This window comes from Camelus dromedarius, chromosome 21, assembly GCF_036321535.1.
Source record: "Camelus dromedarius isolate mCamDro1 chromosome 21, mCamDro1.pat, whole genome shotgun sequence".
NCBI lineage: Eukaryota > Metazoa > Chordata > Mammalia > Artiodactyla > Camelidae > Camelus > Camelus dromedarius.
This window is the reverse complement of record NC_087456.1, coordinates 10,786,222-10,812,920: the sequence shown is the minus strand read 5'-3', so window position 1 is coordinate 10,812,920 and position 26,699 is coordinate 10,786,222. Positions and strand designations below refer to the sequence as shown.

The 26,699-nt window shown below is 34.7% G+C and overlaps 1 protein-coding gene across 4 annotated transcripts in view; it reads right to left on the bottom strand.

Moving 5' to 3' along the window:
• Positions 1-26,699, bottom strand: part of SYT14 (synaptotagmin 14) — a 138,727-nt gene that overhangs the window by 39,581 nt on the left and 72,447 nt on the right. For all 4 annotated transcript variants that reach the window (XM_010992146.3, XM_010992147.3, XM_064477155.1 and 1 more), the window contains one exon: positions 1,546-1,817. In XM_010992146.3, coding sequence (XP_010990448.2) covers positions 1,546-1,817 — 272 coding nt within the window. The remainder of the gene's footprint in view (positions 1-1,545; positions 1,818-26,699) is intronic.

Here is a 26,699-nt window from a genome sequence, read left to right as displayed (position 1 = left end):
GTTGAAGTAGTTTAAAACACACACATGCATGCATACACACACACAAATGTAATCTGAGCATCTTAATTTGGTCTGTGGGTCCTCTGGGACAGCTTGCTTGGAGGTGTACTTGGAGGGTACCAGAGCGTTGTAGAAATTTCCCACACAATGATTCAGGTCACGAGGGACATAGTTGTTAAGAACACTGATTTTTGCAGTCAGGTAGATCTAGGTTTGAATTACAGTTCCACCATTTAAGAGCTGCTTATACTTGGGCAAATTGTTAAATTCTGAGTCTTAATGTGCTCATTTGTAAAATGGAAATAACAACTTCCTGAAGATGAGGTTGTTAGAATTAAATGAGCTGACTGTGTAAAGCTTATAGTAAAATTCCTGGCATAACTGGTGACAGCTATTATTGTTGTTATTAACTTCACAATCCAGGTTTCACTGCTAAATTGTTGGCTATCTATACAATTTGCAAATATACAAAATTGTTATTGCAAATTTCCTCAGGTATAGATCACAGAGAAATATTCTTTGTGGAAAATCACAAAATGCTGATATATTAACCTTAAACTGCCAGTGTAGAATTTTCTTCTAAGTTAGATACTATATAATAATATCAGAAACAGCTGAAAAGTAGTGACAAAGACTTTTCCTAGAAATTATATAAGGAAAACATTAAGGAAATTCTATTTATAGCTCTTCTTTCATTATTTAATTTTAGCAGTAGATAAAAATTCACCTAGTAAGACTGACACATTGCAGTATTATAAAATGTTACCTGAGACAAAAGTTGCAAAAACTTGTAATTTAGAGAAAAGGAAAATTAAAAGTAAATACAGCCTTATAAAAACCTCTACAGTAAGCACCTTTATAGTTTTCATCAGCATAGAAAGATTAAAACAAATCCTTTAACATGTAAAGACTTCAAAAGTTTAACACATCTATTTTTATTGTTGTTTTCACATTTTTGGTCCAAAAAAGGAAACAATTTAAAACACAACCAACCAACCAACCACTCCTAAATGCATGATGCCATGAATTAAAATTTTATTAGTAAAGCTGAGCATCATTTGTCCCTTCCATTTTCCATGGTATGAAAATGTAAAAACATTATTTTGAAAGACTTGTAAAACATAAAAGGGCAACCTCTCAATAGTAAAAATATCCAAATAAAATAATTTAAAAAATAAACACAAACCTAAATAGGAACCTCAAGATGAAAGAAACGGGTAAGTAATTCCAGAGTGTTTTGTATAAAATGTTCAAAAAAAATTTTTAAACCCTATCTTGAGGTTAAAACCTGAGAGGAGATACTTTTCAGTATCTCACGTATTGCTCTCATTTCTGGCTACCCATCCTCCTTTAGAGTGGAGCTGAAGGGTGGTCGGGACAGCCCTGAAAAGTCTGCTGGATAAAGATTAGATCAATAACAGAAACTGGTATCAAAAGCCACAAAGGACAAGATAGTGATAGAACCTGACCAAGAGGAGAAGAGACGCACAGGATTATCATCTTCCAAATACCATTCATTTAAAAATTCTACATGCTTTTACTTACTTCAGGGCTCAGGACTGCAGTGCTGTCACTTGGAACATCTTCTTCATATCCTTTATTATGAAAACTTCCTATTTCATGACCTGTGCTTCCTTCACTCGGGCACTTGTTATATGAGCATCTCGGACTGTTGCTGCAGTGGGAAAATTCACATTTACTGTCCCCAATTTCTGAGGGTGTACATGAGAGGTGGGGAGAACCACTGTCATCCTGATATGGTGGTGGCTGCAATTCATCCAGTGGGGGTGTTCTTCTCATTCTCTGAATGCAGTTTCCTGATAATGATTAAGAATCTGGTCACTGTTTCCAATTAGCCTCAACATGCAGTACAGTCCACAATAATTGAAAATAACTTAAAAAAACTGGATTAAAACTTTTGTGGCAAGGTAACTACTAGATTTATTAATTAGTTTTCCTCTTCCCTAGCTCAGATGCAGAGATAAAACAATCTGGTTTCCCATTCCTCTCCTCCAGCACAATACGGCTCGGAAAAATAAAGGTCATATACTAAGAGGTATCCTGTTATGTACTATAAAAATGGAAGAGCAATAAATTTTAGTGAAATAGATTATTTATTTAGTTCTTTCTTTCAAAACAACCCTAAAGCATACAAACTCCATGTATTCCCTTATGGTCTGTGGCCTCTCTGGCCATAATAGGTTAAAAATATGGTAGGTAAAACAATATAAACCTCATTTATTTTTTTCAATTACTGAGACGGACTTAAACTAGCATTCACCTTAGCAGCGTTAGACGCAACTTTTCCATATCTACCCTGGATCCAGCATCCTAAAATGAGGTACACTGTGAATCAAGGCCTAACTCCCCATCGCTCAGCAAAGACTGAAGTCTGCATCCACCCCATTTCCATTATGAGGAGGTCCTCTCTGCTCCAGCCCACCCTGCATCTGTACTCCTTCTAAAGTACACTCCACCTTGTCTACAGCAGGCATTTCCACCTCCAGCAGTTAATTTGAGAACACGTTTTCTTTCCATCTTAAATCATGTTTTTAATCTTTATCTCAATAATTTATCTAAATTACTGAAAATAAACTTACTGAAAATTAAAGATAAACTAAATAAATAAAAATAAATAAAACATTTTCAGTAAATTACTGAAAATAAACTTACTGAACAAATAAAATTACTGAAAATAAACAGGACAGAGGTGGGGGCAGGGAGGTATGTAAGGAAATAGGGTTCAGTATACAATTTAAGAATAGTTAAATCTGTGTAGATAAATCCTGAATGCAATATCAGATATTAAATTTAAACTTCTTTCTTTTAATGGACTGTGAGTCTCCTTCCTCAAAAGGGAATCTGAAAAAAGGTAGTTTGTATTTGTAATTCTTAAATGGAGTTCAGTTCAAATGTTCAACAGGTCTTCTGTTCTTTTGAAGACAGAAAAACTTTACGTAAGAACCATAAAACTCATTTAAAAACTACCACAATGTCTAGTTCAAATGAAAAATATTAATTTGCATGAACGTAGCACAAATTTACGTATTTGCTCTGAAGCCCTAATTTTGGAAAAAGAAAATCAAATGTCTCACCTTGTGGGTCTAACATATTAACTCTAGAAAATACAAGCACAACATAGAAAAGTTAATGACAACTTAGTTGAAGCTAAATTTGAGAAGAGAAGATAGATTAAATAGACGAATTATAAGTAGCAGCCAATGAAACACAATATTCTAAATTTCAGAATAGGACTTCCAGGAAAGATTTTGTTCTGATAAAAGCAGGCAGACTCAACTGGCATGTCCCTTTCGTCCACTGGCCTTTCCTTTCCTCTTCTGCCTGCTTGGAGGTACAGCCCTCATCTTGCAGCCATGAAGTAGCAAGCACGGGAATGAAAGCTAGGGGTGACGAAGCAGGAGCAGATCGGGAAGAGTCTGGGCATCTGAAACATCACTAAGTAGCTATCTCCAAACTTCCTGATGCCTTTGTTAAAAAAAAGCAAAATCAAAAAAACCTGATATTTGAATTTTCTGTTGTCTAAATATATTCTCTACTGACAGTTTTTTAAATCATTAAACCAATGTCTTCTCCCCCTTTAAAAATTTTAAGCAGTCACTGAATTATTAATTAAATTGTAATACTTAAATATTTACCGTAACATAAATCAATTAAAAATTTCCCAATGTAGTAGTTCTAAGAAAAAGCATTCTAAATATTCCTTTACCTTAATTTTTTCAAAAAGAAATGATCTTTCCCAGAAGTCTCTTAGCATACTGCCCCACAGATTTCACTGGACAGAACTGGCTCACATGTCTACTTCTAAACCTATCTGTGGTAGGAGGGATGTGAGTACCATTACTGGCTTAGATCAATCAGAAGCCATTAAATTGAAGCTGGAGATGGGGTCAGTTTCACTGTTCATATCTGTATGGAAAGGAGTACACACTACTCACCAAGGGAAAAAGAGAGAGGATTCAAATTAGACATGAAAGAAGAGAAATTACAACTGATACACCATGGATAAAAATGATCATGAGATTACTATGAAAAATTATATGCCAACAAGTGGGATAACCTAGAATAAATGGATGAAGTCCTAGAAAAATACAATCTACCAAGACTGAATCATGAAGAAATATAAGCTCTGAAAAAACCAACCACTAGTAAGGAGATTGAACCAGTAATAAAATTCCCAACGAACAGAAGTCCAGGACTGGATGGCTTCACTGGTGAATTCCATCAAACACTTAAAGAAGAATTAATACCGTTCCTTCTCAGACTCTTGCAAAAGACAGGCGAAGAGCGATATTCAAACTCATTTTACCAGGCCAGCATTACCCAAAGCCACACAAGGACACTACAGAAAAAGAAAATTATAGGCCAACAAATGGGAGAGTCCTCTCAGAATGCTAACAAACTGAATTCAATTATACATTACAAGGATCATGCATCACGATCAAGTAGGAGTTATTCCAGGGATGTGAGGATGACTCAATGTATGGAAATACAATATACTGTAATATATTAACAAAATGAAATATAAAAATAATATGATCACCTCAATAGATACAGAAAAAGCATTTAGCAAAATTCAACATCCTTCATGATAAAAGCTCTCGACAAACTGGGTATAGAGAGCACATATATCAACATAATAAAATCTATATATGACAAGCACACAGCTAGCATCATACTCAACAGTGAAAAGCTAAAAGCTTTTCCTCTAAGATCAGGAACAAAACAAGAATGCTGACTCTCACCACTTTTATTCAACATGGTACTGGACGTCCTAGGCAGAGCAATTAGACGAGGAAGAAAAAGACATCCAAATTGGAAAGGAAGAAGTAAAGCTATCTCTACTTGCAGATAACAAAATATAACATATAGAAAACCATAAAGAGTCCCCCCCGAAAACTGCGAGAACTAATAAACCTAATCAGTACAGTTGCAGGATACAAAATCAATATAAAAAATCAGTCGTGTTTCTATTCACTAACAATGAATTGTCATAAAAAGAAATTAAAGGAAAAAATCGCATTTATAATTACATTAAAAAGAAGAAAGTACCAAGGAATAAATTTAACCAAGGAGGTAAAAAAAAAAACCTATACACTCAGAATTAAAAAACACAGATGAAAGAAACAGAAGATGACACAAATAAATGGAAAGATATTTGGTGCTCATGATTGAAAGGATATTCTTAAAATGTTCATACTACTGGAAGCAATTTATAGGTTCAATGCAATTGCTATCAAAATTCCAATGGCACTTTTTTCACAAAAATAGAAAAAAAAATCCTAAAATTTGTAATGGAACTATATAGGTAAAGAAAAGATATTTGCACACCCATACTCACTGAAGTATTTATAATAACCAAGACATAGAAACAACCTAAGTGTCCATCAATGAATGAATAGATAAAGATAATGTGATTTATATACACAATGCACTATTATTCAGCCATAAAAAAGAAGGAAATTCTGCCATTTGTGACAACAGGGATGGCCCTGAAGGGTATTATGCTAAGTGAAATGAGTCACAAAGAAAAAGGTAAATACTGCATGATGTCACTTATATGTAGACTCTAAAAAACCTGAATTCATAGATGCAGAGAACAGATTGGTGGTTGCCAGAGGCAGGACTGGGAGGTGGGGGAAAGGAGTGATCACAGGCGGCCAAAAGGTACGAACTTCCAGTTATAAGATAAGTAAGTCCTGGGGATGTAATGTAAGCACGGTGACTACAGTTAACAGTACTGTATTGTATATTTAAAAGTTGCTAAGAGAGCAGAATAAAAGTAGGTAAAAGTTCTTATCAGAAGAAAAAATTTATAACTGTACAAGGTGACTGATGTTAACTAAACTTACTGTGATAATCATTTTGCAATATTTACATATATCAAACCATTGAGTCGTGCATCTTGGACTAATACAAAGGTATTTGTCAATTATACCTCAATAAAACTGGAAAAAGAAAAGTGAAGAATGACTCAATACTTCCCTTCCAAAAGCTTATCAACTATTGGGAGTATAAAAATACACACACATATTAAACCAAACAAAGCAAAAAAGTAGGTGCCTAAAGATGCCAAGAAGGAGGAAGATAAAGGATGTTGGCTAGAAAAATCAATACGATCAAGTCCTTGCCTTCCTTATCCTTCAGTCTGGCAATCATTTTCAGTTTTCATTTTTATTAAAATATGTTATCTCTGTGGCTCAGTTTTCCTCGATAGCTGTTCTACTTCAATAATCCTTTTGAAACTTCCTTTTGATGTGGCCAGAACAATAAAATTTCTGTCTGGTAATTATACCTTACAATCTTTGGTTTACCTTTTAATACATCAAGTCCCTGTCTAGCTGCCACGAACTACGGCATTTACACAACTGAGCTCTAGCCACCTGGCTCTTAGATTTAGTGTAACTGCTCCAAAGACCAAGGCACAAGTTACCCAAAAGAAGTTCAGGATACTTAAACATGCTAAGTAGGTTCCAGGGGCAGACTTCAATACTGTTTCTGGATTTGAGAGAAACAATTTCAAAGCTGTGAAGCGGAATATATAAAATATTTTAAAACATATAAATTAGATATATATGATATAGATAAATATTGGGATACATAAATCATATATGTAAGTTTATATATTACATATTATCATATAAATTCTCAAAGCTTTGAAAATAATAACACCACACTTTCCTCTTTATGTCTATTTTACTTTTGCACGCTACTCTCCAAAGTGAACACCAAATATATTTGGAGTAGAAAATTCATTAAAAAGATAATTATGAGAATTTCTCCTTTCCTTTTTAACTTTTGCAATAATATCTTTTTTCTCTAGTTGACAACTGCTTCATATTGTCTACTGAGTGTAATATCTAAGAGTTGATTTAAACTTAGTTGAAACTGGAAAATTTTTAAGATAATTGTTTTTATAAAATAACACAATTCATATTAGAGTTGTTTAATGACACTGCATACATCCAACCTTAGGGAGAAACTTCTAGTGGGACTATCCAACACCAAAATGATGATGCCCCACTATTACTTTATCCCTTGTTTTACAACCCAATTTCAGATCTTATTTCATGGAAGTGCTATACACATAGAAGGGTTCATGCACGAATGTATTTCGAGCATCTTAGTTTTCCATTTGCATATTGCGCAGCACCTACAAACCAAGACAAACTATCTTCCTACCATAGAAAAAAACAGGATGTATGCATATCTGGAATATGACCTGTAGTTCTTAATACGATGTTTTAAGATAGTGGTTTTCGAAGTTTGGGAACTGCAGCTCTAAAAAGCAGCGACTATTCAATATCTGTAGAATTCACATTTCTTTCCAAATGCCTGTGGAAATTTGCCAAAATCGATCACATACTGGGTAATATAGTAAGGCTCAACATATTTTGCAAAACTGGAAGCATAAAGAGGACGTTTTCTGATCACAGTGGAATAAAACTAGAAATCAGAAACAAAAATATAACTAAAAAATCTATAGAAACTTAGATAAAATAACTAGAGATCAGAAAATATACTGAAAATAATAATTTAAAATAATCCATATAAATTATTGTGGAATGTGGCTAAGAAAGGAATTCAGAGGCCTAACTGCATATATTGGGGAAGGCAGGGGAGAGAGGAAGGTGAAAAATAGTAATCTAAGTAGCCATTTCAAGAGGTTAAAAATTTAAAAAACAAGTTAAACTCAAAGAAAGTAGGAGGAATGAAAGAGCAGAAATCAGAAACAAAACATGCAAACAACGAAAGCATCAGCAAACTGAAATAAACTTCACCGAGAACACTAATGAAATTGATAAAGTGCTAGAAGAGACTAGTCAGGAAGCAAGAGAGAGATGGCATAAATTATTAATATCAAGAATAAAAGAGAGGACATCATGTCAAAGCCTTCAGGCATTAAAAAGATAGCAAGCTTTCCCTCTGTTCTTCCCTTTTTGGAAATGTATTAGTCCTACAGCTATTCAGTGGGACAGAAGGAGGCTGTGATCTGCACTGGTGGCGGCACAAGAAGCCGCAGTGGCCCAGAGTCATATGTCAGGGCCCAAGTAGGGTGAGGAGCGCTTTCATTTAGGGAGAGGCCAGAGGTGAGGTGTCAGTGCTTATGTCAGGTGAAGAGGGCACCCACACATGGGCAGCCCTGTGCAGCACGATGGAGCCCAAGCTGGGTGAGAAAGATCCAGCATGGGAGCCTGAGCCTCGGTAGGATAAGAAAGGTCCCCATGGAGGGGCAGCCTAGCCTGGGGCAACAGAGCCCAAGGAGAATGAACGAGAAGTGTGTCTCCACTGTGGGAAGAGGAGTCAGAGTCCATGCTGGATCAGAGCCAGGGAGGGCAGACTGGTGTGAGCTGTCAAGCCCAGGAAGGTTGGGGAGGGCATCCACACAGGCAGGTGGCCTGACACAGGAAGACCAAAGCCTCAGCTGGATGAAGAGGATACCCACGTCTGAGGGTAGCCTAGAGCGTGCTGTCAAAGCCCCAGTGGGGAGAGGAAGGCAACCATATGGGGAAAAGGGGAAGTCCTGGAGTACACGGCAGAGCCCAAGCAGGAAGTCTGCGCTTGCCCGGGGTGTCAGAGTCCATGTTCTGAGGGTCACGAGGACATCCACAAACGGGAAAGGCTATGTGGGATGTAAGAACCTAACTGGGGTGAAAGGGCCGTGTGCGCAGTGATGAGGGGTGGTGATCAAGTAATAAGCATATTAAGATTAATGGGAGCCAGGTCTCTCAGTGTTTGAAAATTGAGTTACAGACATGGAATGGGAAAAAACTAGAATAAACTCTGTGGTGCTGAAATAGAATTGAAGATATCATTGTGAACTCAGTAATAGGCAGAAGTAAACAAAGTGCAAATATGGATGCAATATATGCGTACAGGTCCAGTCAAGATGTCAGCCTCCAGGAAGGCTCATGTGGATGAGCATGCCCCAAACGTCCGCCACCAGCTTTTCTGTCCCCTGGGTGAACCTCAGTCATCCCCTACTTTACTGGGAGACCTTCCAAAACCAGTAATACAGACCTCAACATACATGGATAAACAAGCAAATAACGATACAGAAGCTCCATTTCCATTGCAGCAGCTCCTGTTGGGTCCTGAGGAGATGGGCTCCTACTGTAAGTGTGGATATAACCCTCTGTTGTCCCAAGGCCGGGCAGGTCCAAAGGAGACCCGGCTCCAGTCACCTGCACAGGAAGCCAAGTCCATGGGCAGAACGTGCACATTCCCGCTGCAGGTGGGGGAGGCGGGCTCCAGTCCCAGCTAGCCAATGGGAAGGCTTAGAGGGCAGTTCCACTGAACCCTTTAAACTGGAAATTCAAACTGAAATAGAGCCAAATATCCCTAACTTCTCCAAACAGTTAAGGAACAATCAACTGGAAGCCATATGGAATGAACTGACGGAGACACAAACTTTAAAACTTACAATAAATTCACTCAGATTTATTCATACACATTTAAAATCCAAAACTATCAAAATTATAGAGATAAACAGAAGAAAATCTACCTGACCATGGGCTTGGTCACGTAGATTATGACTTTTGAGTTTTAACACACAACACAAAAAGCCTATCCACAAAAAAAGTAATATTATGGGCTATATAAAAGATTTCTACTCTGAAAGACCTTATTCAGAAAGCCAAAAGATAAGCCACAAACTGTAAGAAAAATATATAGAAAAAACATGTCTGATAAGTGATTTAAACTCATAACATACAAAGAACTCTAAAATAACCCCATAAAAATGGGTAAAGATCTGAACAGATAGTAAATAAGCATATAAAAATACACTCAACATCATATACCACTATGGAATTATATTAAAATCACAAGATACCACGACACACCAATTAGGACCACTCAAATCCAAAAATACGACAATCCCAAGGCTGGTGGTGAGAAGCAACAGAATTCTCCCTCATTGCTGGTGGAATGCCTGCACAGCCACTTCATAAGACAGTTTGGCAGTTTTTCCCAAAGCTAAACAAGTCTTACTTGGGGATCCAACGATCCTGCTTCCAGTATGTAGGCAAGTGATTTGAAAAACTATGTCCAAACACAAACTAGGATGCAGTTACACACAGCAGCTCTGCTCATAATGGCTAAAAACTTGAAGTCAGGATGTCCTTCAATAGATGAATGCATAAGCAAATTGGGGTACATCAATGTCAAAGAGAGCAGAGTAAGTCACCGCCAAACAGGCATCTTTGGCATAAGGATTAGTATGGTCTGACTGATCAAAAAAAAAAAAAATTAGAAAACTCAGTAGAGGTTGCCCTTTTGTAAGTGACATTTACATTTATCAAGAAAATCTACATTCATAAGGGTATGTTCCTCTTTGTACCAGAAATACAAGGCTGATTAAACCTCAACTAACTCTTATCAGTAGAGAAGTCCTGACTTAAATCTGCATAACAAACACACCCTTGTTTACTGAGCTTTCGTGATAACCTGTCATAAAGGATTTCCTACCTTCCCCAGGTCTTGCTTTTGTTTTTAGATAAAGATGGTATTTAAAGTGATGCCTGAGACCATTTCAGGGAGTGACTCCGTTTTTCTGAGTATCTCCCCTGTATACAGGAGGTACGCATGTTATTAAACTTGTTTGATTTTTTTCCTTGTAATCTGTCTTATTAGGGTGGGGGTGGGGGGGTCTCAAACAAGAACCTAGAAGGGTAGAGGGAAAACTGGTTTTTCTCCCATACACATGCAATGGAATATTACTCAGCAACAGAAATAAACCCAACAACCCACGGGGGGTGGGGAGGGGGCAGTATGAAAGTACACATATATGCATTCCTAAGTATCCGAGCTCTATCTACCTCTTGGGCTTAAGAACAACACCTCGATAGTAATGAGCATACCTGGTGCCCAGACCTTGGCTTCTAAATCAGTTCTGCACTAAAAGGAACCACTGGAAGGACTCCATGAAGAAATGGCTAGTTCCAGGACTGGGAAGGGGAAAATACAAGACAAGCCTAGAAAAGCTTATTGTGTTGACAGTAAGAATACCCTCAAAGAATGATCAGGGCCATGTCTAAAGGACAAAAAAAATCAGCCTGAAGGGGGTTCACATTAACCAAATCCCACTAACAATTTGAGCTTCAAAATAAACAATTATAGCAACTGATAAAACATATTGAGGAAAAGAGGGAACCATGAGTCCATCTAGATATAAATAAATATAAGAATAAGAAGAATTTTGAGGAACAGGTCGTGCATATAGTTACAAATACCTTGTGACTAAAGGACCTAATTATCAGAAGTCACTAAGTGGAGAAGCCTAGTAAAACACCTCCTTAAGGGAGAGATCACAGTGCACATTCTGAGTAACGAACGAGATAATCAAAACTGTGCACCACCTGATAAAATGCTCTGAGGGGAACACAGCACCACTTCTGTGCATTCCAGTCAGAGATGCAGAACCTGACTACAATACACATTATCTGGACAACTGTTGACCATGAGTGGGTTCCAAGAGTGAGATGGTAATATATCTATGTTAATATCTTAATTTTGATGGTTCTGTTAAGGTTATTTAAGAGGATATTCTTGTTTGCAGAAAATATAGACTAACATATTTAGGGGTGAAGAAGCATCAGATCCTCAAGCCATTTACACTCAAATGTCTCAAGGTGGTAAAAAGGACCAGAAAGTTATTCCATAAATGTAATGGATTTAACATTAGCAAATTAAACAATCAAATTCACTGCATTGAAAGAATAAAGGTTAAAATATGATAATTGTAATAGATTTTAAAAAGCTTTTGATAAAATTCATTATCCATTCATGATAAAAATCTGTGTAAATGAGGAATAGAAGGCAATTTCCTTAAACTCATAAAGAGAATCTTTGAAAAGTCCTATACCAAACATCAAGCTTAATGGTGAAATTTTGAAAGCTTTACCTTTGAGATCAGGAATGAAACAAGGATGCCTGTTATCACCACTTCTATTCAACAATGTACTGGAGGTTCTAGCCAGTGCAATAAGGTGAGAAAAAGAAGATGTAAAGGGATTGGAAAGAAAGAAGAAAACTGTGATTACTCTCAGATGATGACCGAGATACAGAAATCTCAAAATAATTTAGAGATAATCTATAGTAAGCACATTTACTAAGGACATTGGATATGAGATCAGTATTTCAAAAAATCAATTGAATTTCTGCACACACACACACACACACACAATGAACAATTAGAAAGTAAAATTTAAAAACAATCCCACATACAACAGCATCAGATAACATCAAATATCTAAGAGTAAGTCTCAGAAATCACCTTGCTGTTATTTTTCCAGTTCTTGGGTTTACAACTAGAACGTATACTCTTAGCAACTGGCAGAATCCATACTTTGGCTTTCCAAGCAGTGACTATATGCTACCAGAAGGGACAACTGGAAACCACTGGAGTTTCCTTTCTCCAGCAACAAGACATCCCAAGGGAAAGCAGAGATTAGTCTCAGAGACTTGAGAACTGCAGGTTTGGTGAATGCCTTCACTGGTTTGGTCTCTACTAAACAATGGCAGCTTCTCACAAACTTGATTAGAAAATGACTTCAACTGGAGTTACCACTCCAGATGGAGTCTCCTTACTGAGCAAATTAAGACAGCCTTGGTATTTGATGTGTAGCTTTAACTTAGCAAGTGCTTTTTCCTTCATGATAAACCAGAGAGAACAAAAGTAACAAGTTGTTTACATCTGGTAAGGACAGCAATACTTGTACTGCCCTGCTTCAGGGAAATACAATAAAATATTCTGGTTCTATACTACGATCTGCTTTGCAGAGACCTTGGCTGCCCCAATATTCTACACTACATCTCCTTGATCCTGCTCCAGATGACACCAGCTGTTACGATCTGTTAAGAGTAGAAGAGTTGAGAGATGAGGTTTCTTGGTAAAATATATGTGTGTGACAGAATTGAGAACTAAGTCTTATGAAAATACAGGGGCTTGCCTCTTCAATGAAGTTCTTGAGCCTCCAGAGGTAAGAAAGAATAGTCCTCCCAAAGTCAAAGAGAACTGGCTACCCCTTGTCTGCCTCCTGCTAAGAAGGAGACAAAAACTTCGGCTGGCCTCTAAACTCTGAAAGCAGCACATTTCACATCTGAGTATACAGCTCTGATCCATTTATAAGGTCAAATAAAAAGTTACTGGCTTTGAGTAGCACTCAGAGCAAGAAAAGTCTCTCCAGATGATCCAGGTACAGTGGAGTAAAAGTTCTACACTTGAACTTTAAGACTCAGCAAACCCAATGGTCAAATGCCTGGAGTAGGTCATGATGCTTAAAAGTATCACTGAGAAGCTCTGATGGCAGAACTGCACTGAAGGCCTGCATTTGTTAAGTTATGATGTTTCTGCACCTCCAGACACATTTTACTAGAAAGCAGAGTTCAGACTGTTTTTGTACCACGCATTGAAACCCTAATTGTTCTTGCTTTATTTTCCCGATGCTTTGAAATAATTCCTGATTCAAACCATACTTCACATACAGATACTGATATTCTAACGGTACAGTCTTACACATCAATCTACTTTCTGAGTAGAAAATCAATTCATTGCCTCGCATGTCTTGACTTTTAGGTTTTGATAAAACATCATACTCAATTTAGTAAGTTAAATAAAAAGTGGTTTGTTTTTGAGAAATAGCTCCTGATCAAATGTCAGTATCAAACAGACTAACTGGAAGATCAAGGGATATCAGGTAGCAATGTGATCCAACCTGTCCAGTATGAAGCAGATCGCATGTGATCACCTAGCTGTTAAGTTATGAGTGTCAAGCTGCACTTCATCATCAAGGGGAACCGGCAGATCTTGCACAAGGACCAAGCAGGCTCTGAAGGCTCAGAAAGGTATTAGTTATGCCTGGTGTATCCTGCTTAACCTGCATGCATAGCCTCACAAGTACACTAGTTAACTGAGGGTTAAAAAATTATGTCTGATGATATGCCCCAAACCATAAGTGGAACGTTCTGCTATAATCCTTTCATGGGTGGCCCTGAAAGATAACAGATAAGGAAAGTCTTCACAGTAGACAGAATTCATAGTTGTCCATTTCGTTCAACTTTGCTTAGAATAAGGGTTGGTCTCAATCAGTGGGTCTGGCTGGATGTAAGAACTCTGGAGGAGAAAGAATGGCTTTACACTAAATCTTGAGATCATGCAGTGTAAGCCCTTTAACTTTGCTCTTCTTTTCCACAACAGTTTTGACTATACTATGCCCTTTTAATTTCCATAAATATTCTAGTTTGTCATATGCTACAAAAAATAAAAAAATAAAAAGAAAGACCTGCTGGAATTTTAACTGAGATCATATTCAATCTATAGATCAATTTGGGGAGAATAAACACCTTCACAATACTGATCCTCCAATCAATAAACACAGTATACATTTAAGTTGTTAAAAACACTGTTTTACAGTTTTCAGTGTCTTGCTTCATATTATTACCCCTAAGAACTATTTTACGATACTAGTATACATATGCTCATCAGTACATGAAAAAAAATTAATACAATTGTATTAAAAAATTCTACATATTTCTCATTGTTTTCAGTTTTATTCATATAAAAGACAAAAAATAGTAGCTTTGTTCATATGTCTGCGTTTTAATTTAAACCAATCAATAATCAGAAGTGATACATTTTAGCTTTGCCTTATTTGATGTATCAAATCAGAAAATAAAAATTTTAACTACTATACATGCAAATAACATACTGTAATTGAAACTACAATGCACACCAAAGATTTAACTTTAGAATCAGCTTAAGCCCTGCTGAATTTATGTATTACATTTATTGCAATAAATTATTTGGTGAGAAATGTTTACATTTGTTTCATGAAATAGGAAAAAAAATCCTTAAAAAAGACAAAAAATGTAATTCAGTTCTGGCCTGTAAACTATACATAGATTAACTGGATAATGTTAACAGTGTAGTTTGGGGTGGGGTGGTGGTGGGGGTGGTGGTGGTTATATACTAATAAAGACAAGAATGAGAACAACTAATTAGCTTTTACTTATGACATAAAACTGGGGATGTGATCTCAATTCTTTGAGAATACAACAATAAGGCAGTTTTCATTACCATTTAGTATTAAAAGACTTCAGGCATTCTGAGAATTTTTATTTTTTTATTTTTATAACACCAAGTAACTAGACACTTCAAAAATAGATGGTTGAAATAGTAGCAATTTAGGATTATGAAGCAGTTAAGTGCTTCACAATGTTGATGTAATATAGCAATTATAAACCTTTGTAATTCAGCAAAAGGCTTTGTTTTCTTTTTATTCATATTGAAACTATACAATGAGAATAGCTCTTTAATTTCAGAAAAAAGGGCTCAAATTTAAAAAAAATTTGCATTAATGTTTTGACCATTGTTATGAACTGATCATTTGAAATTTTTTATTTTGTAACTAAAAATAAAATGAAGCACTAAGGGGGAAAAAAGGTTGTATAATGTTAGAATTTTGATTAGCAATCACAGCTGCACCAGAATTAGTTTCTATAGCAACAGGAAGAAATAATGTGTTGAACTGCAATGCAATACAAGATTATTCTTTACAGATTGCAATTCAAAAGGAAATCTTTAAAGAATTTTGTCTTAAAAGAGTTATTAATCTTTTATCCAACATAATTCTCTAAAAGAAAATACTTAATTATTCTAGTCTACTTTCCTAGAATCCCGTTTTAACTGATTCAAATGTAATATGTTTCAGAAAAGATTGAAAATTTAATATACCTGAACAGTAAGAATTTTGGCTACTGTCTTATATGCATTTGAAAATAAATATGCATGGACTCATTCTTGCACACTGTGTAGACAGAAAGTATATTTCCTAGGTACATTAGAATCTATAAGAAAAAACCTTTTAAAGGGTGTTGTTTTGAGTAAACTATGTTGTAGGGTAAGAATTAAATACGATAGGCAAATTCCACATTTGTATCAATATGAAACTAAGCCTCCCTTTATCAGTGTACACTCCCATGTCCAAATTATGATTAAGAATCTATACTACTATGAGTATTCAGAGTGTACACCTTCCTTATTTTAGTAAGAAAAAAACCAATCATCAAATTTCAAATGCTGCCCATGTTATTTCTAACACTGAAAAACATTACTTCACTGCGTCATTTCCAGTTCTAGCTATTTTTGGAAACTAATTAAAAGCCTATGCCTGAACCTTTTATGTATTTTGCCCTTATAATGAGACCTATTACTGTGGCTTACTCTATCCATCTGAGTTCCAAAGTATCTTTGGAGTCACTATGGATACCAGTGACAAGCATTCTCCCACAACTGCTTTATGTGTCTCATCAAACACAAGAAACCTGACATGGCAGGAATCAAGTTATCCAGACACCATGAATTTCTCATTGTACCATTATTCATAATTTAAAAAAAAAACAGAAAAAAAATTTTTCAGTTAGACAAACCAGTTGACCAGAAAATTATTTTTAAAATCTGAGTAGACATCAAATCCCTAGGCAAAAAATAAAAGGTATTATAAAAGAAAAGGTACAAACACTAACATAAGCCAGTAGAACAGTCCACTGAGGAGTCATAGGGTTCAAAGTGAAACCTGGACTTAGGTTTTGAGACCTTCAATAGTGAAGACTTCTGACTGTATTTTAAAAATATCTCTTAGGGATATCCTTTTCATACAGCCCATAAAAAAATTTCAGAAGGAAATTTCATGAGAATATATAGAATGTCCGAAGTCAACACCTGGTTGTAACAAACATTTCATTGCAAAATGAAATAGAATGTGTATTATCAGTTAAAATTATTTGGACAATGTCAGAAAACATCTCATTCTACGTATACATTTTTCTTTCTTAGTGTAGCAATCTATTTTTTCTTAATAAGTTTAAACCTTTCACTAAATAAAACTTTTTTTTTTAAATCAGGAATTTAAGATAAAATTCAATTTCTAACAAGAAATAATTTCAACATATCTTTTTGTGACTTCATTTTTTTAAAAATAGTACAAATACGGAGGGTGGGAAGGGATAGACCAGGTTTTCAAAATTGTAGAATAGATAAACAAGATTATACTGTATAGCACAGGGAATCACAGAGGAAAAAATGTGATAATGAGTGTGTATGTGTCCATGTACGACTGAAAAATTGTGCTGAACACTAGAATTTGACACAACATTGTAAAATCATTATAAATCAATAAAAAATGTTTAAAAAAATAGTACAAATATGTAATGAGTGGTGAGACAGACTTCCTATCAGAGTTACATAATTTTACAAGATTCATTTTCTTCATGTGACATAACAATGTGCAAGAATTACATTATTAAATGTGGACAGATACGTCCTTTTAGTGAATGTTTTATTATTCAAAATTTTATGATTAAGAAACATCTCCCTAGTAATACATATTATTCCATCTACAAGGACTTGTGATCTAAAGATCATATAAATTAAGTAAACACAAATAATTTTATTACTTAACATATGAATATATGATTTACTAAAGGAAAGCTCTTGAATTGATAAGTAGCACATATAATACACAAATTCAGTCTGATACAGTGAATTCTGCACAGAAGTTCCAAGTCAAAACTCGGAATGCCTCAATTTCTCCATCTGCAGAGTGGGAAAGCATCTTTTGCAGTTACTGAAAGATTATGAAAGTTTCTAAAAAGAAACCGTAAGAACAGTTAAAGGAAATGGGATTACTTGGCTTAAATCAGAATTAGCTGAGGGAAAAATAATACATCTCTGAAATTCTTATAAGGACTCACAGGAAATGTTTAACATCTGTTTTCCTTACCACTAAGGACTGCAGCAAAAGTCTGTAGAAAAAAATTATACTCAAACTATCCTTGTTGAATTTAGCTGAACAGCAGAGAAAATTCATCCACCTAAATCAGATTCTCTCATGATTGCCACAGGAGACCCAAAGCCACGTTTTGTAAGAGTAGTTTGGGGAAATAACACGTAGATCTGTATTGAAAAGCACCCATCTGATTTCAGTGTGCCTCTTCTGTGCTCACATTCAACAGAGTGTAAACCACTTAAAACAGAGCAATTCCAAGTTTACCTAGCTTTCTCTTTCAGAAAAAGGTAAATGTATTTATTTTAGTATCTATTTTGTGCAAGGTACAAGCACTATGCAAGGTACTGAAACGCCATTGGCCCCCAGAAGAAAACCTAATTTGTGATGCTTTTATGTCAGAGAAAAGGAGAACAGATAAAGAACACTGAACAGGGAGGAAACCTGGGCTTGATAATATGGACTGCTACTAAGAAGCTAAGTAAGTATATAAACTCTGGGCCTATGTGTATGAAATGAAGAAAGGGTCTTAGGTGTCTAAGACCCTTACAATTAAAAAAAAAAATCCGTGCAATTTTAACTACTGTGAATCCATAACATTTAACAGTTCCACTTTGGAACTGAAATGAAACAAGGGATTTAATTTTCTTAAAGTGAAAATTGTTAAAGATGCAATGAATTATGAAAGGGATCTAGACCAGACTTCTTTCTTGAAGTCTACTTGTTTAAAACTAGTTTTACCTTTTGATATTTGAGATGTAGACCTTCCCGTGTAACTACATAGCTCTCAAGATCCAATCTGGCTGTGGGATTCTACAGCTAAATGCATGGTTAAATGCATTAAAATTAAATGCATGCATAATACAAAAAGGAGATGGAAAGCAAGACAAGAAAGGCTACATATAAAGATTAAAAGAACAAAAAACATTTTGCCATCCTGTGAAGAAGACTTTTATACCAAGTAATGTAAGTGATCATTACATTCTGCAGACATTTTACATTAATATTGCGCTAGATCTTGGAAGCAATTTCAACTTTAATGTGAACAATGTTTTGTTCCAATGTTTCTAAATTCCCAAAGTTGTTTACAATGCTTATCCTCTTCTCTGAGTATATTTCTAGAGACCCAGATGCCATCAAATATGGAGACTATCAAAAATTTTTGCACACTACTTTATGCCCCTAAAAAAATCACATCAGGATGAAGGCAAAAAAGGGGAGAGAAAACAGCACAATAAAAGTAGAGTGAATAGCTCAAAATACTATGGCAGGAATAAATTCAAACATACGAATAATTAGAAAAAGTTTTGCAATAAACATACAGGAATTGAACTTTAACAGATACACTCAAAATTTAAAATACAGAAAGACTGAAGGTTAAATAGAAAAAGACATAATTGACAAATATTAGCAGGCAAAATCTGCAGAGATGTATTATATCAAATGAAATAGTTTTTGAGCTCCTCCTTCAAAACATATCAAAATAAAGAGATAAAGATGGTTAATACAACATAATGGTAGATGGGATTAATTACCAGAAACATGAATTTGTAAACACATCAGTCCCTGATAACATAACTTTAAAATAATTGAAGAAAAACTGACAGACTTCCATGAGAAAACATTGATAAATTCACATTAACAGTGAGAGATTTAACATATCTCTCCCAATGATCAAAAGGTAAAGCAGATAACCACTAGAGAAATGAGAAATCAAAACCATAATGAGGTAAGATGTTACCTCACACCTGTGAGAATGGCTATCATAAAAAACACCACAAATAATAAATGTTGGTGAGGATGTGGAGAAAAGGGAACCCTTCTACACTGTTGGTGGGAATGCAAATAGGTGCAGCCACTATGGAAAACCGTGCGGGAATTCTTCAAAAATCTAAAAACTAAAAATAGAACTACCATATGATGCAGCAACTCCACTCCTGGGTATATATCCAAAGAAAATAAAAACACTAATTCAAACAGATACATGCACCCCAATGCCCACAGAAGCATTATTTACAATAGCCAAGATAGGGAAGCAACATAAGCGTCTATCGACAGGTGACTGGCTTGAGGAGATGTATTTTTTTATACATACATATACAAAATGAAATATCACTCAGCCACAAAAAAGAATGAAATTCTGCTATTTGCAACAGCGTGGATGGACCTAGAGAGTATTATGCTTAGTGAAATAAGTCAGAGAAAGTCAAATGCTGTATGTTATCACTCATATGCAAAATCTAAAAAAATAAAATAAACGAATGTATACAACAAACAGAAACAGACTCACAGATACAGAGATCAAACTAGTGGTTACCAGTGGGGAGAGGAAAGGGCAAGATGTGGGTATGGGATTAAGAGGCACAAACTACTATGTATAAAATAGATACGGAACAAGGACATATTGTACATCACAGGGAAACAGAGCCATTGTTTTGTAATAATGTTAAAGAGAGTATAATCTATAAAAATTCTGAATCATTATGTTACGTATCTAAAACTAATATAATATTGTAAATCAACTATACTTCAATTAAAAAAAGGCAAAGCAGAAAAATATTTAGGAAGGATGCAGCAGATTTGAACACAGTATGTCTGACTAAAGGACCTTCATAGAACCTTGCAACCAAGAACTAAAGAATATATATTCTTTTGTTGGAGATACTCAATATTGACAACCTGCCCCCTTCCCCCACCAAAATACATTGGCCATAAAAAGCAAGTCTTAACAAATGGCAGGAGTCAATATCACATAGTTTCTGTTACCTGATCACAACACAATTACTTAGAACTCAGGAACAGAAAGTTTTTTTAAACTCAACATAGTTAGAAATTTTCTATATATTTGAATATCTTTTAACTTCAAAATAACTTATGAACTAAAGAGGAAACCATGACAGGAATTAGGAAAATCATAAAAACAAATGTGAATTAAAATATTATGTACTAAAATGTGTCATACAGTTAAAATAATACAAAGAAATGTATATCCTTATGTGTAATATGCTAGAAAACAAAGAAGACTGAAAGATAATAAAGCTTTCAGCTCAAGAAAGTAAAAAAAGGATTAAGTCCAAATAAAATAGGGAAGAAAGAAAATAATTAAGAACACAGAATTAATGAGATTCAAAAATATATTCAACAGAGAGGACTCATAAAAACTCAATTCAAGCTCCTTGAAAAAACTAAGGGAAAAAAATAACCCTTATCAGATCAAGCCAAAAAAAGAATACTATTAATAACTTTATAAGCATAATTTGAAAATGTATAAAATAGAGAATTCCTGGGAAAATATAATTTACCAAAACTGATTAAAGATAAAATAAAGAACCCAATTACATATACAACATTTGGTACTGATTCAATAAAAATCTACACACAAAAAAATCATAAGGTACAAGTGACTTTACAGATTGATTCTACTAAACATTTAAAAAACAGATACACTCAATTTTATATAATGTTCTAGGGAAATATGAAAGAGGAAATAATCCAAAATTCATTTTATGATTTTAGTAAAACCTTGATTCCAGAATTCAACTAAGGGCAATATGACAAGGGAAAAGTTTACGGTAAGTTCCTTTAGAACATATGTAAAAATCCCAAGGGAAACAAAAGAATAATAAACCAAATACAGTATGACATTTTGACTCTATCTCAAGAATGAAAGGCTGGTTTAACATTAGCATTATCTTTTAAATATAATTTGCAACATAAACAGATTAAAAGTTGAAAACCATGTCATCTCATAAGATCAGAAAATGTAATTGATAAAATTAGAACTTCAATTAATGACTAAAATATAGTTGTAAAAAACCAGGAACAGAAGGGAAGTGCCTTAACTCAATAAATAATATCTTCCAAATATCTACAGCAAACATAATAAAAGGAAAACATTAGAAGAATTCGCTTTAAAACAGGAACAAGAAGCATTTATGAGCTTTCAACACTGTACAGGAGTTTCTAGCCAGAGGCAGAGGCAAATTATTAGAAACAATGAATAAAGATGCTGGATAAAATATCTTTTTTAATAATAGTCTCTTTCCTCTTCTAGGCAAACAATCATATCATTTTTTTCCAGAAATGTCTATTTTATTTCTTCCTTTTAAATTTTTACAAATTTTATTTATTTTCTATCTTATCTGTTCTTTCTAACAACTCCACCACAGTGCTGAATACCATCTACTGAACTGCCAAAAATGCAGGAATCTGGTAACTACAAGTGTTGAGGAACATATAAAAGGCCAGTAACAAGGCTGACACACTGTTAACAAACGGTAAATTCTTAAAACACATCAAAACTACATGGGAAAGACAAACACCAAATTATAGACTATAAAGATATATAAAGAAGTCCTCAAATCTATCTAAGGTTTCACTTCCTTAAAAAAATTCTTGAAATATAGGAAAATGTTAGAATCTAAAAAGACTAGAGAATGCATAAATCATTATGAGATTACCTGTACTTATTTGTATGATTAAAACATCTAATTTAAAAATATTAGAAGTCCAATTCTGGCTGACAATATGAGGAGCTCTACTTATCTGCATGCCAGTGAAACTGGGGAAAACCATTAAAAAAAGGTTTTTTTAATCTCTGGAAATGAACAGCAAATGAAGAAACATCTATTCAAGAATACCTATGAAAATTCACTAAGAAAGACAAGAGTCTACAGCATCTGAACCAAGACTGCTCCCCTCCCCGGCCCTCCCAGTTTAGTGCAGCAGGGACTCTACTCCAGAGAGCTGCAGCCAAGAACAAAGGGCCCCATCTCCCCTCGACCCCAGATGGAAGGCTTTTTCCTGGGAGGAGCAAAATATCTGCATTTTTCATCCTGTTTCTAGCTACCTGTTGTTGAGGCTAAGACCCAAGCAAGTGCAATTGAGTGATGGGGCTCCCTTCTTCTGCCCAGCCCTCCAGTCATTGAATGGAGAGCTCTAACCTTGGACACAGCATGCTGAGAATACTGCAGCTCTGATCACCTCTGTCCAAGATTGTGAGACATAGTTCATACCAGGAGAAGAAAGTCAAAAGAACTTTGGGCTTCTGCCTCCCTACAGTGAGCACTCAGCTCCCAGAGCAGAAGCATCAGAGAGAAACTTGCCACTGTCTCCACCCTCATCTCCATCTCTAAAGCCACCGATCCCCAGCTCAGAGGTGTTGTCAGGGGGAGAAACAGGCCATAATATCTATCTAGCTCCTAATCTGTTCTCAGAAGACTTGACTTCTTTGCAACAAAAAGTGAAGAACTTCAAGCCTAAAGGTATCCTCAAGAACAGAGGAGACTGTGGTGAAAGACAGTGTGGAGACTTGGATTCAATAAGGATGCAGCCTAAACTGTAGGCCAACTATTTTGCATGAGAGAACAGAAAAACTGATAGAAGCCTTACTAAAGTCAGGGAAAAAAATTTAAACACTGACCTCAGAAACTATTCCTTTAAAGTAGGCAGTCTTTGATAGATTAGTGTTTAGAGTAATTTATGACTCAGGGCATCTTTAAGAGAACCAGAGCATTCATCTGGAAATAAGTGAAGTTAAATAGCTGGGTGTGGCCAGGGAAAGAAGAGAGCCTTACTAAAACCACTGTTAACCCAGGGTGGCTGTGGGCCTACCCAAAGCTGTAGCTTAACATCAAAGCTGAACACTGTAACAGAGAAACAAATTTCATAAGACAACTCAGGCATTCACTAAACAAGCAAATAAGCAAATAGCAATAACAAGCATCAGGGTGGGGTCATCAGTACATAGAGTTGCTATAATATATTATACAAAATGCCCAGTTTTCAACAAAAAAATCACAAGCATACAAAGAAACAGGAAAGTATGAGTCACATACTAGAAAAAAAGGAGGCAACTGAAACTCTCTGTGAGAGACACCACATGTTGAATTTATCACAGACTTTGAAGTAGCCATTAAAAACAAGTTCACAAAATTGAAGAAAACCATGATTAAAGAAAAAGGAAAGTATGATCAGACTGTTGCATCTAACAGAAAATATCATTAAAGAGAAGCAATTATAAAAAACAACCAAATGGAAATTAGGGAGTTGAAAATTACAGTAACTGAAAATAAACATTTTACTAGAAGGGTTCAAGAGGAGATATGAACTGGCAGAAGAAAGAATAAGTGAACATAAGATAGATTCATAGAGATTATGCAAGCCAGAGAACCAGCAGAAACAATATTGTAGAAAAATAAGAGAGTTTTAAGGAAAAGTGGATCACCCTTAAGTGCACCGACATACAAGAAATGGGAATATTTGGAGAGGAGAAAAAGAAAAAAAGAGGAAGAAATACTGAAAGATTCATGTCAACACACTTCTCAAATTTACTGAAAAGCAAAACCTACACATTAGAAGCTCAACAAACTCCAAACAGGATAAAAGCAAAGAGATGCACAGACACATCAGGGCAAAGATATGTAAAGTCAAAGACAAAAAGAAAATCTGGAAAGTGGCCTAAGAGAAATGACTTATCACATATAAGGAACCCAACAGAATAGCTGACTTAGCAAAAACACTGGAAGGCATTGGGATAAAACATTCAAAGCAACCAAAGTGAAAAAAATTGTCAGCCAGGAATTCTATACCCAGCAAAGCTACCTTTTTAAAATGAAGGTGAAATACAACTTTCCCTGATAAACAGAAACTGAGAGTTTATGTTGTTGGCAGAATTATCTTATAAAAAAATACTAAAGGAAGTTCTTCAGGCTGAAAGCAAGTGACCCCCAATGGTAAGTCAAATCTACGAGGAAATACACACAGTAGTGATAAAGGTAATTAATTATAAAAGACAATAGAAATGTGTATTTTCTCCTTATTCTCTTAACTTATTTAAAAAGCAACTGTATTAAATAACATGTATTTAATATATTGTCAGGCCTATAATAGAAATGTAACATATGTGTAATATATTTGCTAGTCTTACCACAAAGCAGGTAGGAGGGAGTAAAACTGTATCGGGCATTTCTCTGATAATTAGCGACATTGAGCATTTTTCATGTGCCTATTGTCGATTTGTATGTCTTCATTGGAGAATTGCTTATTTAGGTCTTCTGCCCATTTTTGGATTGGGTCGTTTGTTTTTTTATTATTAAGTTGTATGAGCTGTTTATATATTTTGGAAATTAAGTTATTGTCAGTCACATCTTTTGCAAATATTTCCTCCCATTCCATAAAAATAAAATACAAAATGTTATGATAACTCACAGAGAAAAAAATGTGACAATGAGTGTGTATATGTCCATGAATGACTGAAAAATTGTGAACACTGGAATTTGACACAGTGTAAAATGATTATAAATCAATAAAAAATGTTAAAAAAAAAGTAAAAAAAAAAAAGAAATTATTTTTCGGAGAGGAAGGAGGTATGTCTGTGCTCAAATAATAAAATAACTTGAAGAAAATAAAAAAATAAATAAAATAAAATAAAATAAAATAATGCCAATTGCAGCAACATGGATGGACCTGGAGGTTGTTATTCTAAGTGAAGTAAGCCAGAAAGAGAAAAAAAATACCATATTATATCACTTATATGTGCAATCTAAAAAAAAAAAAAAGACAGATGAATTTATTTACAAAACAGAAACAGATTCACAGACACAGAAAACAAACTTACGGTTACTAGCAGGGGAAGAGAGTGGGAAGGGATAAATTAGGATTTTGAGATTTGCAGATACTAACTAATATATATAAAACAGATCAATAACAAGTTTATAGTATACAGCACAGGGAATTATATTCAGTATCTTGTAGTAACTTATGGTGAAAAAGAATATGAAAACAAATATATGTATGTTCATGTATGACTGAAGCACTGTGCTGTACACCAGAAATTGACACATTGTAAACTGATTATACTTCAATAAATATAAAACTGTATTTCAAAAAAACTATATTGGGCCAAAAAATGACTACAATGATAAAGTAATAGTTTATAACAATGCATTCTTTGAGTTGTAACATTAATGGTATAATATGTATAAAAATAATACAATGAAAAAGGAGGAAAAGGAATAAAGCTATATAAGAGTAACATTCAATATATTACTAGAGTTAAGCTAACATAAATTTGAAGTTGATTTGGATAAACTGAGAAGCATATGATAAAGGCAAACCAAAAAAACCCCTCGCAAATAATATAGTGAAAAGGTTATTGAAGAAATTAAAATACTACATTATAAATATCCCCATAAGGCTAAAGAAAGCAGTAAAGGAGGAGCAGAGGAACAAAAAAGACTTGAGGCACATGGAAAAATAAAATAAAATGGCAGACATAATTCTAATCATATCAATAACAGTAAGTATGAATGGATTAAACAATCCCATCAAAATGTAGAGACTGTCAGTCTGGATTTAGAAAAACATGATCTAATTATATGCTGTCTATAGACGACACAGATTAGAAGATACAAACAGACTGAAAGAGTTAGAAAAAGATAAATTTGGTAAAACAAACCAGAAGAAAGCAGGAGTGGCTATCCTGATACCAGAAAAAGTAGACTTTAAAACAAAACAAAAAAATGTTACAAGAGATAAAGAGGGACATTTTATAATAATAAAAGGGTCACTCTAGTAGAAAGATATAACAAATTATAAACATATAAGGACCAAATGACAGAGTACCAATAAATGAAGCAAATACTGACAGAGTCAAGTAATTTTACTTCTAAGTATAAACCCAAAAGAATTTAAAGCAAGAATGCAAACAGGTACTTGTATACCAATGTTCACAGCAGCATTATTCACAATAGCCACAAGTAGAAGCAATCCCAGTATCCACTGATAAATGAATGGATAAACAAAAGTGGTTTATTTATACACACACACATATAAATACACTGGAATATTATTCAGCCATAAAAAGGAATGAAGTTCTGATACATGGTATAACAT